Source organism: Scyliorhinus canicula, chromosome 7 (assembly GCF_902713615.1).
Source record: "Scyliorhinus canicula chromosome 7, sScyCan1.1, whole genome shotgun sequence".
NCBI lineage: Eukaryota > Metazoa > Chordata > Chondrichthyes > Carcharhiniformes > Scyliorhinidae > Scyliorhinus > Scyliorhinus canicula.
In genome coordinates, this window is record NC_052152.1 from 47581478 (window position 1) to 47597398 (window position 15921).

Genomic DNA, 15921 nt, shown 5'->3' on the forward strand with positions numbered 1-15921 from the left:
GTACAGAGGAGATTTACCAGGATGCTGCCTGGACTGGAGGGCATGTCTTATGAAGAAAGGTTGAGGGAGCTAGGGCTTTTCTCACTGGAGCGAAGAAGGCAGAGAGGTGACTTGATAGAGGTGTACAAGGTGATGAGAGGCATGGATACAGTGGATAGCAAGAGACTTTTCCCCAGGGTGGAAATGGCTGTCACAAGGGGACATAATTTTAAGGTGATTGGAGGAAGGTATAGGGGACATGTCAGAGGTCGGCGGTTCTTTACACAGAGAGTGGTGGGTGTGTGGAATGCACTGCCAGCAGAGGTGGTGGAGTCATTAGGGACATTTAAGCTACTCTTAGACATGCATATGGACAGCAGTAAATTGAAGGGGTGTATGTTAGGTTGATCTTAGATTAGGATAAATGGTTGGCACAACATTTGTGGGCTGAAGGGACTGTACTGTGCTGTACTGTTCTATGTATTCTATGACATGAATGGTAACATTGCATTTGTCTTCCTAACTGCCAACTGAACCTGCACTTTAACCTTGAGAGAAATGTGAACAAGCTCTCCCAGGTCCCTTTGTGCTTCTGATATCCTAAGCATTTTCCCATTTAGAAAATAGTCTTTGCCTAAATTCCTCCTTCCAAAGTGCATAACCTCACACTTTTCCACATTGTATTTCATCTGCCAGTTCATTTCCCACTCTTCTAGCCTGTCCAAATCCTTCTGCAACCCCTTACTTCCTCAATACTACCTGTCCCTCCACAGATCTTTGTATCATCTGCAAACTTAGCAACAGTGCCTTCAGTTCCTTCCAGATCATTAATGTATTTTGTGAATTAGATGTGGTCCCAGCACACCCCTGAGGCCCGCCACTAGTCACTGACTGCCAGCCTGAAAAAGACCCCTTTATCCCCACTCGACTTTCTGACCCATATACCACAATCAGTAACAACACCACCTCCATGATAGTCCTCAATGCCGGGGCCTCGCAAGGCTGCGTACTTAGCCTCCTAATATACTCCTTGCCACAACTGCATGGCAAAATTTGGTTCCAACTCCATCTACAAGTTTGCTGACGACACAACCATAGTGGGTCGGATCTCGCATAATGATGAGTCAGAATACAGGAGGGAGATAGAGAACCTAGTAGAGTGGTGTAACAACAACAATCTCTCCCCCAATGCCAGCAAAATTAAAGAGCTGGTCAATGACCTCAAGAAGCAAAGTACTGTACACACCCATGTCTGCATCAACCGAGCCGAGGTGGAGATGGTTGACAGCTTCAAATTCCTAGGTGTGCACATCATCATCTAAAATCTATCCTCGTCACCCATGTCCAAGAAAGCTTAACAGCGCCTAGACTTCCTCAGGAAACTAAAGAAATTCATCATGTCCGCACTGACTCTTACCAACGTTTACAGATGCACCATAGAAAGCATCCTATCTGGCAGCATCACAGCCTGGTATGGCAACTGCTCAGCCCCAAGGCCGCAAGAAACTTCAGAGAGTCGTGAACACCACCCAGTCTAGCACACAAACCCGCCTCCCATCCATTGACTCTATCTACACCTCCCACTGTCTTGGGAAAGTGGGCAGCATAATCAAAGACCTTTCCTACCTGGCTTACTCACTCTTCCAACTTCTTCCATCGGGCAGGAGATACAAGAGTCTGAGAACACGCACAAACAAATTCAAAAACAGCTTCTTCCCCGCTGTTACCAGACTCCTAAACAAGCCTCTTATCGACTGACCTGAATAATACTACACTATGTATGCTTCACCCGGTGCTGGTGTCTATTATTAACATTGTGCGCCTTGTGTTGCCCTATTATGTATTTTCTGTTCATGTACGAAATGATCTGTTTGAGCTCCTCGCAGAAAAATATTTTTCACTGTACCTCAGTACACGTAACAATAAACAAATCCTATCCAATTCTCCTCGATTAGAAGAATGCCTACACTTCAAATGGGCTCAAATTGTCGGTAAAGCACTTTACCTGAGGTGCTACATAAATGCAAATCCTTTTCTTTCACAACATTTGTGTTCTGAATGTTCTTTAAATTTCCGGATTTTACTTAACCACACCCCCGGCTTCGGCACCCGCAAGTCTCTCCGCTCCAGCAAAATCCATCTCTGGGCTACCAGAGAGGCAAAGGCCAAGACGTCGGCCTCTCCTGCCTCCTGGACTCCTGGGTCTTCTGACACTCTGAAAATCGCCCCTTCAGGACTCGGGGCAACCTTCACCTTCAGTAGCTCGGACATAATGTCAGTGAACCACAGCCAGAATCCCTCCAGCTTCAGATAAGCCCAAAACATGTGGATAGGGTTTGTGCCCCCCCCCCCCCCCCCCCCCCCATGCACCGCACATACCTGTCCTCCACCCCGTCAAAGGACCTGCTCATTATGCGCTCTGTGAACCACTTTGAATTGAATAAAGCTAAGCCAAGAACACAGAGGATGCGTTCACTCTCCTCCAAGCCTCCTCCTATAACCCAGCCTCCACCTCCGTCCCACTTCCATTCAACTTCTCCTATCAGGGCTCCTTCCCAGTGCATGAATTCCTTATAAGTCACCGACACCCTATTCTCGGCAACTCCTGTTTTCAACACCACGTTGTCCTGCAGGCCTGGGGCCGGCAGATCGGGAAAGGACGACACCTGCTTCCTAACATAATCTAGTACCTGTAAGTACCGGAACCCTTTCCCACTGGGCAGCTCATACTCCTCTTCCAATTCTAGGCTCGAAAAGCTGTCCCCCACAAATAGGTCCCCAAACAGTTTGATCCGTGCCTGCCGCCACCCCGGAACCAAACCGCCCCCAGTTCAAATCTATGACTCCCCCAAATCGGCGACAGACTGAGGTACCCTCCCACCTGAGGTGCTGCCGCCACTGTTCCCGCACCCTCAGTGCTGCCACCACCGGGCTCGTGGAGTACCTGGCCAGCAAGAACGGCAGAGGCGCCGTCAACAGCGCCCTAAGCTAGTGTCATTACAAGAGGCTGCCTCCATCCTCTCCCACTACCCACTTCCTAGCCATGACTATTTCACTGCCCAGTAATAGTTCATTAAATTTGGCATGGCCCCCTCACATCCCCATTCCAGGAGCACTTTACCCTTGAGGATTTCTCGCCAACGCAAACCGCAAAATCAGGACATTAATTTTCCTAAAAAAAAGGCCTTCGGGATAAAAATCGGAGGGTTCTGAAAAACAGATAAGAACCTCAGAAGCACCATCGTTTTCACAGTTTGCACCCCACCCCCTGCCAGAGACATGTCCCGTCTCTTAAAATCACCCTTCATTTGCTCTACCAAACACGCAGATTCAATTTGTTCCCATCCCCGCGGCACCTGTATGCCCAAGTATTTAAAGTTTGACCCCGCTACTTTAAACGGTAGCTCGCCCAGCCTCTCTTCCTGTCCCCTTGCTGGGATCATGAAGACCTCGCTGTTCCCCATGTTTAACCCAGACAATTGGCCAAATTCCTCTATAATGGTCATGATCTCTTTCCCCCCCCCCCCCCCCCCCCCTGAAGTTTTTTAAAAATTTGTTTACGGGATGTGGGCGTCACTGGTTAAGCCAGCATTTATTGCCCATTCCTAGTTGTCTTTCAGAAGGCCGTGGTGAGTTGTTTTCTTGAACCACTGCTGTCCTTGAGGTGTAGGCATACCCACTGTGCTGGGGAGGGAATTCCAGGATTTTGCCCCAGCAACAGTGAAGGAATGGCGATGTATTTCCAAGTTTGGGTGGTGAGAGACTTGGAGGGGGACCTCCAGGTGGTGGGGTTCCCAGGTATCTGCTGCTCTTGTCCTTCGAGATGACAGTGGTTGTGGGTTTGGAAGGTGCTGACTGAGGAATCCTGGTGATTTACTGCAGTGCATCTTGTAGACTGTACACATGGCTGCCACTGTTCGTCGGTGATGGAGGGTTTGAATGTTTGTGGAAGGGGAGCAATCAAGCAGACTGCATTTTCCTGGATGGTGTCAAGCTGTTAGAGCTGCACTCATCCAGGCAAGTGGTAAATATTCCACTGCACTCCTGACTTGTGCCTTGTACATGGCGGGTCCGAAATGTAAAGCAACAGATCATCTGCGTATAGCAAAACTCTATGCTACAACCCCCCACCCCCCACAGTCCCATTCCAACTCCTTAACGCTCTAAGTGCCATTGCCTATGGCTCTATCGCCAAGGCAAAAAGCAATAGGGAGAGTGGCCGTCTCTGCCTTGTCCTGCTGTGCAATCCAAAATATCCCAAACTCACCTGATTCATCCTAACAATTACCGCTGCCCAAGATAACAACTGGACCTAATCCACAAATCCCTACCTGAACCGTCCCAGTACTTCCCACAGATATTCCCATTCTACCTGATCAAAGGCCTTATCTGTGTCCATAGTGACCTCTACCTCCTATCTCCATGAGGGCATTATAATCGCATTCAGTAAGGGCTTAAAGTTTGCAGACAGATGCCTTCCCTTTACAAACACCGGCTGGTCCTCCCCTAGCACCCCCGGCGCACAGTCCTCGATCCGCGAGGCCAAGATCTTTGCCAACAGCTTGGCACCAAAATTTAGCGGGGAGATCGAGCGGTAGGCCCACACTGCTCTGGATAAAGTTGACCATGAACCATTGTTGATTGTCGTAAAAACGCATCTGGTTCATTAATGTCCTTTTACGGAAGGTAATCTGTCCTCCTTCCCTGGTCCTAAATGTGATTCCAGATCCACAGCAATGTGGTTGACTCTTAAATGCCCTCCGGGATGGGCAATAGATAACTGGCCCAGCCTGTGACACCCACATCCCATGAACAAATTTTAAAAATCCTTTAATATCAGTAGAATATGCATATGCTAGTATATTTTTGCATGTATGTAATATGATTTTTATGTATTGATCTATATATTATAGACCACTAGGCTATTAAGATAATGTTGACAGCAAAAGATTGAATTATTTTATTCCACTTCTTTTGATTTCGATCTTGACTCTGTCTATTTTTCAGGAGTTGGAAAATCATCTCTTGTCCACTTGCTGTGCCACAACCAAGTGTTGGGGAATCCATCTTGGACAGTTGGATGCTCTGTTGATGTGAGGGTATGTGTTAGAGGACAGTTTGTTCATAAATGTAAAAGTTGATTTTGTTTTTTCAAGCAATTGATTGGTTCACTGGGTACAGTACCAGAGGGAAAACAATCTTGATTCACATGTCCTAGATGTCACTGCATTAGTACTGGCTGATTCCAATGTAATGGGAGTGTTCTTGAGGTGGACTATTGGGTTTTTAAACACAAAACAATGTTTATTCTATGAATTCAATTTAACCTTTTTAAATAAACATTGGATCATTTAACAAAGATAACCCCAAAAATAACACAACACTAAATAATCCCTCAAAATGTTCCTTCAAACCTCCAAAAGACTTAACACCTTTAACGACAGAAACACATCAGGTTAAAGACATTACTATTATGAGTTTAAATCACCCAAATGATTCAGAGATAGTCTTTCATGGCAGAGATCACCGCAGATCCAGCTCACTGCAAAACACAGACACACCCAAGCTCTTTTCCTCAAAGCTGAAACTAAAACTCCCAAAAAGCAGAAGTGAGCTCGGCTCAACTACCCCCACCCTCTGACATCACTTCAGTAATATGAGCTGCTACATTTCTTAAAGGTGCATTGCTTAAACATCCATTTCTTAAATGTACTCTCACATGACAATGGGACCATTTTTTTTCCTTCACCGAATGATCTGTTCCTGAATTATTATATTCTAGATGACAATTGATGAAAAGCTAAATTTCAGAAACAAAATCATTTTTCATAAAGTTAAAGAAGCAGGTTATTTAAAAATGGTGGGTGCAATAAAATGTGTAGTGTGCACTATATCTGTACCTGAGTTGCCATGGATCATGAATACATTTGTCCTATTAATGTCGTTAGAACTCTAGCAACAGATTGTTGATCTTGAGAAGCACCTTAATCCATCACACAGTCCATTGGTAGGGGAGCATATCTGAGACTAAAACTCATATAGTCTTGTTGAGCTTTAATTACTTGACTATGACCAAAAGAGGAAATATTTATTGTATTTTCACATATATTATAAAGAATCAATCAGCAAAGATATAAAAATACAAAGTCAAACAGTTATACACACATCTTTCATCAAAATTGTAACATAAAACGTAACCCACCCATAAATTAAACCCCCGAACGGTGTCTAAATCATTTTATTTAAAAAGGAAGTAAATGGTTGCCACCTCAGGTAGAACCTCCCCACTGACACCCTCAAGGTATAATTTTCTCCAAGTGCAGGAAAGATATCATATAGCCCAACCTGACAGAAGCACTAGGCAGTGTGGGAGACATCCAACCAAGCAATATTCACCTCCTCGCCACCAGAGGCAAAGGCAAGAACATCCGCTCCTAACCCCGTAGTGAAATGTCAGTGAGTCTGAGACCCCAAATATGGCTACTAATGGGCATGGTTCTCGAGCTACTCAACAAATCTCCAAAATAGTATTAAAAAAGGAACGCAGAAGCTAGCCAGTATACGACAAGACCGACACACGAGTGTGGTTAGCTGGCGCAAGCGAGCAATGACCACACAAGTCTCCACATCCTAGAAAAAAACCACGCATCCTTGCCTTGGTCCAATGCGTTTAGTGCAATACTTTAAGTTGGATCAGTTGGACGCAGGAAGAGGTGAAGTTCACTGTAGAGGGCTTCCTCCAAGCCCCATTAATGTGTATTGGACCCAGTTCCTCCGCCCATTTTTCCCTCGCTTCCTCCAGAGAGGCGGGATGAGATGAAAGGATAAGATCATACAGATCCGAAATAGACCACTTGTCGGGCTCCTCAAAAGACAAAACCCTCTTCAGCAAGGAGGGGTGGGGCTAAAGGAAAAGAGGGAAAGATCTTACGAGAAAAGTTATAGATTTGAAAATAACGAAGGAGGTTAGAACTGGGGAACTGAAATTTGTCAGCCAGCTCCTTAACACTGGTGAAACTCCCCTCATGAATAGATCCCAAAACTGCACACGTCCCTTTGCCTTTTTAAGCCCAAAACTGTTGAAACTGTTTTCCAAATCCTGAGGGAAGAAATCACCACAGGTTTTGAGGAAAAACCTGGAGGGGAGTAAGGCAGTGGTGCAGTAATTATAGTGTGAAAGAGGAGGTGTGCATGAGCGAGCCTCCATCCTGCCCCAGATTGAGTCAGGTCACTAAGCCATTGCAGGATTTTTTTGAATGTTGGCAGCCCAACAGTAAATCAAGCCAAGCCTCCTGATACTCTGTCTCTCTGAAGCAGAGCACTGTGGACTCTGGGACTTTTACCCACCCAATGAAGGCTGAAATTAATGTTTGTTTTTTAATTTCAAGTACCCAATTTTTTTTTTCCAATTAATGAGCAATTTTGCATGGCCAAATCATCTACCCTGCACATCTTTGGGATGTAGGAGTGAGACCCATGCAGACACTGGGAGAATGTGGAAACTCCACACGTACAGTGACCCGGGGCCGGGATCGAACCCGGGTTCTCACCGCCGTGAGTGAAATCAATTTGACCGTAAAAAATGAGTTGGGCAAAAAAATAGGGATACATTGAAAAAAATGTGGGTTGTGCCAGGGGCAGAGGGAGGCTACTCCACCTCTCTAGGTCCGACCTGACAAGACTGATGAGGTCTAAATAATTAGACCTCATCAATTTAACTTGTGAAGTGAGGCCCAATTATGAGCTACAATGACTCCCAAGAAGTGGAAGCTGGTATCCGAGAGGCGAAGCGGCAACAAACTAAATTGGGTTCCTCTAGCAGGTGGAATTCAGGGGGAAATACTCACTCTTACCGGCGTTTAGTTTATAGCTGGAGAAGGTACCAGGTGTAGTGAGTGTCTTCCATTATGTTACCTGTGGAGGGAGTCGGGTCGGTAATGTAAGTCGTCCGCATAAAGCGATACCTGGTGTTACACTCCATTCCGATAAATACCCCTCCACTGATCAGGGGCCCTCAACACTATTGAGAGAGACTCAATAGCCAAGGTGAAGAGAAGCAGGGAGAGAAGACAGCCCGGTCTCGTGTCCCTTCCCAAGGGAAAGTAACTTGAGAATACAGTGTTTGCAGAAATACTGGCCATGGGGGCATTATACAACAGGCAATTCCAAGAGGCAAATTTAGGGTCGAATCCAAATCGCTTGAGAATCTGGAGTAGATAGTCCCATTCCACCCTATTAAATGCTTTTTCTTCATCCAAACTCATTGGAGCCTCAGGTTCTGAAGCTGTGGAGGGGAAGAGGGTGACATTAATAAGGCGTTGAATATTGGCCGACAATTGTTGGCCCTTCACAAAGCCCTTTGATCCTCTGATATTATGCCTGGGAGACGAGGCTCCAGCCTGAGCGCCAGGACCTTAGCCAGCAGCTTGACTTCTAATTTCAAAAGTGAGATGGATCGGTATGAACCACATTCTACTAGATCCTTACTCCCCTTAAGGAGAAAGAGCACTGGTTCAATTCCCGTACCAGCCTCTCCAAACAGGCGCTGGAATGTGGCGACTAGTGGCTTCACAGTAACTTCATTGTAGCCTACTCGTGACAATAAGTTATCATTATTATTTATTAAGAGTATGAGCTGTGCCAGGAACCTGTCACAGAACTTGGCTCAGAAGTCATCAAGACCCGAGGCTTTGCCAGATTGCTGTAAACCAGTACACTTAGAATCTCTCCCGGGCACTGTGGGGGATCCATTTCCTGTGTCTTGCTCTCATTGGTGGTCGGGTGAAATGCAAACTGTCCAGAAAGGTTGGCATACTAGATTTGTCACCTTTGCTACGAATTATGGGGATTTCTAGAGGCAGTCTTCCACTTGAGTTGATGAGCCAGAAGATGACTGGCTTTCTCCCCATGCTCGTAGAAGGTACCCCTGGAGTGCTGTAACGAAGGTGCAACCTTGAATAGACACCAGTTCGAATTGGAATTGTGACTTTTTCCTGTGCATCAGTAGCTTCAGAGTTGGGGTGAGTGAGTTTTGGCAGTCCCCCAGCCTCTGTTGCTCCAACCGCTTCACGTTCGTGATGTAAGCCCTATATGCTCTCCCTATATGCTTTATAATTTTTTTAAAATAATCTTTATTGTCACAAGTAGACTTACATTAACACTGCGGTGAATAATTGTAACAATAACTATCTTAAGACTAATAAAACTATAATTTGTTGTCAACAAGGGGGGCTTCTTTGAATTATCCTGATTGTTGTACCTTAGTCAGTACGTCGCATGTTAAATAAGGAATGGTACACTGCTTGGTCTGACTCCGGCAAGACGGGGCTGAAAGTAGAACACTTGAGGAACTAAATTCATGATTAAGAAAAAAATGTAATCAAAGTTATAAATGTATTGGACTAGAAATTGGGCATCAATTGTGGGAAAGGGGATAGCACAGACTAATAGCAGATGAAACTGTGGATCAGAAGAAATTTGAGGTGGAAGAAGTAGGTGCATCAGACAGTAATGCATGGATAAAGGGAGAAGGTGTATAAACGATAATGGAGATAAAATGAGGATAATTCTAAAGAAATACAGGAAGGAAAGTGTTCCTGTGCTGTAATTTTCATTGTTCTTCATTATTCATTGTTCTTAAAGTGAATATATGAAATGTGTTGAGCATAAATGAAAATGACAGAGGCGTTTAGATGTACATAAGAGAATAATTAAAGAAGGGGTGATACCACCTTGGAGATGATGGGGGGGGGGGGGGGGGGGAGAATCTCCTGGGATGCAATAGCAGAATTGCTTGGCATGTACTTCTATTTTTACAGAGGAAGATTAATGTGGAGCTTCAGTAATACTTAAAGCAAATGTAGAGAGACTGTATAGAAGATAAATAATAAATGGACCATGCTAAAAGTAGAAAACTCATTACTTGGGTAGGCTGAAAGCTTTGAGTAGTTTATAGCAAAATATTGTTTATATTGGTTGGGAAATTAGTATAACTGAAAGCCATTGGAAATAGTTTGTCTTTATTTACTCTTTCTAAATCCTTCATGATGCTAAGCACCTCTAATAAATCTTACTTGGCCTTTACTCTGAAGTAAACAATCCCAACTTTCCAGCTTATCCACAAAACAGTCCATCATTCCTGAAACCATTCTAGTAAATGTCTTCTGTACCGTCATCCACACATTCTTCAGCATGTCTTAGGCCCAGAATTGGACACAGTACTCCAGCTGGGGCTGAACTAGCGTTTTATATAGGGTTGGCATTACTTCCTGGCCTTTTTATTCTATAACCCCATTTATTGTTGGATTTACTGTTGGATTTTGAGAGGCAGCAGTGCTAACCACTATGCCTCCGTGCCGCCCCAGCTCGTTCTCTCTCTCTACGTGCGGACACCCACCCCACCCCCAAACCTTGAATGTAGTGCCTCCTCATTCTTCCTATCAAATGTTTTGCTTCGATGTTTCATTTCATCTGCCATACATCCATTAGCCTATCTATGCAACCTTGAAGTCTATTACTATATTTCTCATATTTTCCTATGCTTCCAGGTTTTATGTCATTAGCAAGTTTTGAAATTGTGTCCAGTAGTTCGTCAATTCAGTAATATGCATTAAAAACAGTAATAGAACATTACAGCGCAGTTCGGGCCCTTCGGCCCTCGATGTTGCGCCGACCTGTGAAACTATCTGAAGCCTATCTGACTACACTATTCCATTTTCATCCATATGTCTATCCAGTGACCACTTAAATGCCCTTAAAGTTGGCGAGTCTACTACTGTTGCAGGCAGGGTGTTCCACACCCCTATTACTCTGAGTAAAGAAACTGCCTCTGACATCTGTCCTATATCTACCACCCCTCAATTTAAAGCTGTGTCCCCTCGTGTTGGTCATCACCATCCGAGGAAAAAGACTCTCACTGTCCACCCTATCTAACCCTCTGACTATCTTGTATGTCTCTATTAAGTCACCTCTCAGCCTTCTCCTCTCTAACGAAAACAACCTCCAGTCCCTGAGCCTTTCCTCGTAAGACCTTCCCTCCATACCAGGCAACATCCTAGTAAACCTCCTCTGAACCCTTTCCAAAGCTTCCACATCCTTCCTATAATGTGGTGACCAGAACTGCACACCGTACTCGAGGTGCGGCTGCACCAGAGTTTTGTACAGCTGCACCATGACCTTGTGGCTCCGAAACTCAATCCCCCTACTGATAAAGGCTAGCACACCATATGCTGCCTTAACAGCCCTATTAACCTGTGTGGCAACATTCGGGGATTTATGTACCTGGATGCTGAGATTTCTCTGTTCATCTACACTACCAAGAATCTTGCCATTAGCCCAGTACTCTGCATTCCTGTTACTCCTTCCAAAGTGAACCACCTCACACTTTTCCGCATTAAACTCCATCTGCCACCTCTCAGCCCAGCTCTGCAGCTTATCTATGTCCCTCTGTAACCTATAACATCCTTAAGCACTATCCACAACTCCACCAACCTTCGTGTCATCTGCAAATTTACTAACCCATCCTTTTACACCCTCTTCCAGGTCATTTTGAAAAATGACAAACAGCAGTGGCCCCAAAACAGATCGTTGCGGTACACCACTAGTAACTGAACTCCAGGGTGAACATTTTCCATCAACCACCACCCTCTGTCTTCATTCAGCTAGCCAATTACTGATCCAAACCGCTAAATCACCTTCAATCCCATACTAATGTATTTTCTGCAATAGCCTACCGTGGGGAACCTTATCAAACGTCTTACTGAAATCCATATACACCACATCAACCGCTTTACCCTCATCCACCTGTTTGGTCACCTTCTCAAAAAACTCCATAAGGTTTGTGAGGCATGACCTACCCTTCACAAAACCGTGTTGACTATCGCTAATCAACTTGTTCTTTTCAAGATGATTATAAACCCTATCTCTTATAACATTTTCCACAACCGAAGTAAGGCTCATGGGTCTATAATTACCAGGGTTGTCTCTACTCCCCTTCTTGAACAAGGGGACAACATTTGCTATTCTCCAGTCTTCCAGCACTATTCCTGTCAACAAAGACGACATAAAGATCAAGGACAAAGGCTCTGCAATCTCTTCCCTGGCTTCCCAGAGAATCCTAGGATAAATCCCATCTGGCCCAGGGGACTTATCTATTTTTACACTTTCCAAAATTGCTAACATCTCCTCCTTGTGAGCCTCAATCCCATCTAGCCTGGTCGACTGTACCTGAGTATTCTCCTCGACAACATTGTCTTTCTCCAGTGTAAACACTGACGAAAAATAACCATTTAACACTTCCCCTATCTCTTCTGATTCCACACACAACTTTCCACTACTATCCTTGATTGGCCCTAATCTTGCTCTAGTCATTCTTTTGTTCCTTATATACCTATAGAAAGCCTTGGGATTTTCCTTGATCCTATCCGCCTGTCTACATACTGTCAGAAAACCCTCCTGCGCACACTGCACAAAAACTGATCCATCTATAGTACTCGAACTATAGTATTTCCAGTCAATATTTGGAAATTGAGCAACTCGCTGTATACCACCCAAACCTTTTGAAAGCCCATATACTCAGCATCAACTGCACTTCCCTTATCCAGCATTTCTGTTACTTACTAAAAATCAATTTAGTCAAATATGACTTACCCTAAATATATTTGGGTTGGAAATGCTTCATTAGTCCAAGCTTGTCCAAGTGGAGTTATTTTTCTGCCAGATATTGTTTTTAATAGCTTTCCCACACTGGGCTCTAATTGCCAGATTTATCTGCCTTCTCTATTTTGAACAGGGGCCTAACATTTGCAATCCTCCATCCCTTTGGCACTAACCTTGTATCAAAGGATAAATGATGACATTTTCTAAATCTGACAGACTTTTATATTATAGTTAACTACAGTAAAATAATTAACCATTTTCAAAAGACTGGTTTCATGCTATGGCTGTACCAGTTTCTCATGGAATTCTGATGATGCTGTTGTTCACATTTAGTGAATTTTTTTTATTCATTCATGGAAAGTGGACATTGTTAGCTGGGCCAGCATTTAATGTCCTCAAGGCGGTGGTGAGCTGCATCCTTGAACCACTGCAGTCCGTTGGTTGTAGGAACCCTCACAGTGCTGTTATGGATAGCAATATAGCAATATAATTCCAAGTTAGGACCGTGTGTGACTTGGAGGTTAACGTGCAGTTGATGATGTTCCTGTGCATCTGCTGCCCTTGTCCTTCTCGATGGTAAGAGGTCATGGGTTCGAAGGGGTCATGGGTTCGAAGGAAGTCTTGTAGATGGTATATATCGCACCACTTCAGTGCATCCTGTAGATGGTATACATCGCACCAGTGAAACACCGTGGCAACATGGAATTAATATTTTAAGGTGGTAGATGGGGTTCCAATCAATTGGGCTGCTTTGTTCTAGATAATGTTGAGTTTCTTGAGTATTGTTGGAAATGCACTCATCCAGGCAAGTGGAGAGTATCACGTCCCAGACTTGACTTGTGCCTTGTAGTTAGTGGACATACTTTCCACCAAGTCCACAGCTTATGACCTGATCTTGTATTTACATGGTTAGTCCAGTTTCGTTTCTGGTCAATGGTAATCCCAAGGATGTTGATAGTGATGGTAATGCCATTGAATGTCGAGGGCTAATGATTAGATTCTCTTGTTGGAGATGGTCATTGCCTATCACTTGAGTGCGAATGTTATTTGTCACTTTTCAGCCCAAACCAGAATTTTGTGCAGGTCTTTCAGCATCTGGACATAAACTGCTTCAGTATCTGAGGACTTGCAAAAGCATTGAACATTGTCCAATCATCTGTGAACTTTCCCAATCCTGACCGTATGATAGAGGGTAGGTCATTGATGAAGCAGCAGAAGATGATTGGACTTGGGACTACCTGAGGAACTCTGACTCCTGGATTGATGTCCTGAGACTGAGATGATTGACAGCCAAGAATCATTTTACTTTGTGCTATGTATGACTCCAACCATTGGAGAATTTCTCCCCTGATTCCCATTGACTTCAGTTTTGTTAGTGCTCCTTGATGCTGAACTCAGTCAAATTTTGGGTTGTATCAAGGCAATCGCTCTAGCCTCACTTCTAGAGTTCAACTCTTGTGTGCATATATGAACCATGGCTTTAATGAGGTGAGGAGCTGAGTGGCCCTGGTGGAACCCAAACTAAGTGTTAGTGAGCAATATATTGCTGAGTAAGTGTCCCTTGATAGCACTGGCGATGACACTTTCATCACTTTGATGATGATCAAGGATAGACTGATAGGGTGGTAATTGGCCAGGATGGATTTGACCTGGTTTTTGTGGACAAGACTTACCTGGGCAATTTTCCACATCGCCAGTGGATAGCATTCTTGTAGCTGTACTGGAACAGCTTGGCTAGGGGGGCAGCTAGTTCTGGAGCTTCCGTACTATTGCCGGAATGTTGCCAGGGCCCATACCTTTTTGCAGCATCCAGTACCTTTAGCCATTTCTTGATATCATGTGGACAGAATCAAATTGGTTGAAGACTAATCTGTGATGCTTGAAACCTCCGAAGGAGATTGAGATGTACCATCCACTCGGTATTTTGGCTGAAGATGGTTGCAAATGCTTCAATCTTGTCTTTTGCATTTGTATGCTGGGCTCCCCCATCATTGAAGATGAGGTTATTTGTGGAGCCTCCTCCATTGAGTTGTTTTATTACCCACCATCATTCACAGCATGATGTGACAGGATTGCAGAACTTAAATCTGATCCGATAGTTGTGGATTACTTGGCTCTATCGCATGCTGCTTCCATTGTTTAGCATGCAAGTAGTCCTGTGTTGTAGTTTCACCATGTTGACCCTCATTTCAGGCATGTCTGGTGCTGCTCCTGGCATGTCGTCCTGGACTCTTCATTGAACCAGGGTTTATCTCCTGGTTTGATGGTAATGGTAGAGATGGGGATGTGCCGGGCCATGAAATTACAGATTGTGGTTGTATGCAATTCTGCTGCTGTTGATGGCCCATAGCGCTTTATTGATGCCCAGTTTTGAGGTACTAGATCTGTTTAAAATCTGTCCCAATTGTTTCAGTAACTGCAGGAATTGGTGGCTTTTGTGGAGTTTGTATACATTTTGTTTCTCCCTTTCTTTAACTCAGGTTCATGACTATAAAGAAGGCACACCAGCTGAGAAAACCTACTACATTGAACTGTGGGATGTTGGTGGATCTGTGGGCAATGCCAGCAGTATTAAAAGCACTAGAGCTGTATTTTATAACTCTGTGAATGGTATGGAAGCTACTTTTGCTATTCAATATTTTTGTCTAATTATGTGTAAACTTAGTCCTTTCATCTGTTTCCTAAACTGTTGGCCTTAAATTATTTATTGACTGTTGCAGTAAAAGAACGGGCACTACAATCCATCAAATCACCTGTACCTTTGATGGACTTTACTTCACCAACATGCAACTTGTACCTAGCCCTGTTATAATTTGTTGTATTTCAGTCCTTTTTTAAATCAGATAGTAATGCAACTAATGTATATTAAAATTGATCATATATGGTCTTTTATTGTGTAATTTGGATTTTAATCTGTTTTTAGATGCTCGCTCAAGTCAGGATTGTTTTTTTTGTCCCAAAATGCATTTTGGATCATTAATGATGGTGTGATGTCTTTATCATCTCGTGCTTTGTTGGACATTAAAATATTTTGTGTGACACTTTTCTGAAAAATAATTTAAAGAGAAAGGCTGAATGCAATTTCCGGCCAGTTTCTTTTTACACCTTAACTGATTTAAGGATTTGATTGAGTGAAGAAATGTCCTTAATAGTTACTTAGCACATTATCAAGGCCTTGAGATTTCCAATGTGCTTCACATTGATGAGTTACTTTTGATATACTGTCATTGTAATTAACCTCCAGTTTACTTTGGGACAGCACAGCACAGCATAGCAATTAAACTA

At 43.8% G+C, this 15921-nt stretch overlaps 1 protein-coding gene across 1 annotated transcript in view; it reads left to right on the top strand.

Annotated features, from left to right (window-relative positions):
- The window catches only part of rabl3 (RAB, member of RAS oncogene family-like 3), a 32637-nt gene that overhangs the window by 5266 nt on the left and 11450 nt on the right, over window positions 1-15921 (top strand). The window contains exons 2-3 of the mRNA XM_038801944.1: window positions 4987-5078; window positions 15117-15246. Coding sequence (XP_038657872.1) covers window positions 4987-5078; window positions 15117-15246 — 222 coding nt within the window. The remainder of the gene's footprint in view (window positions 1-4986; window positions 5079-15116; window positions 15247-15921) is intronic.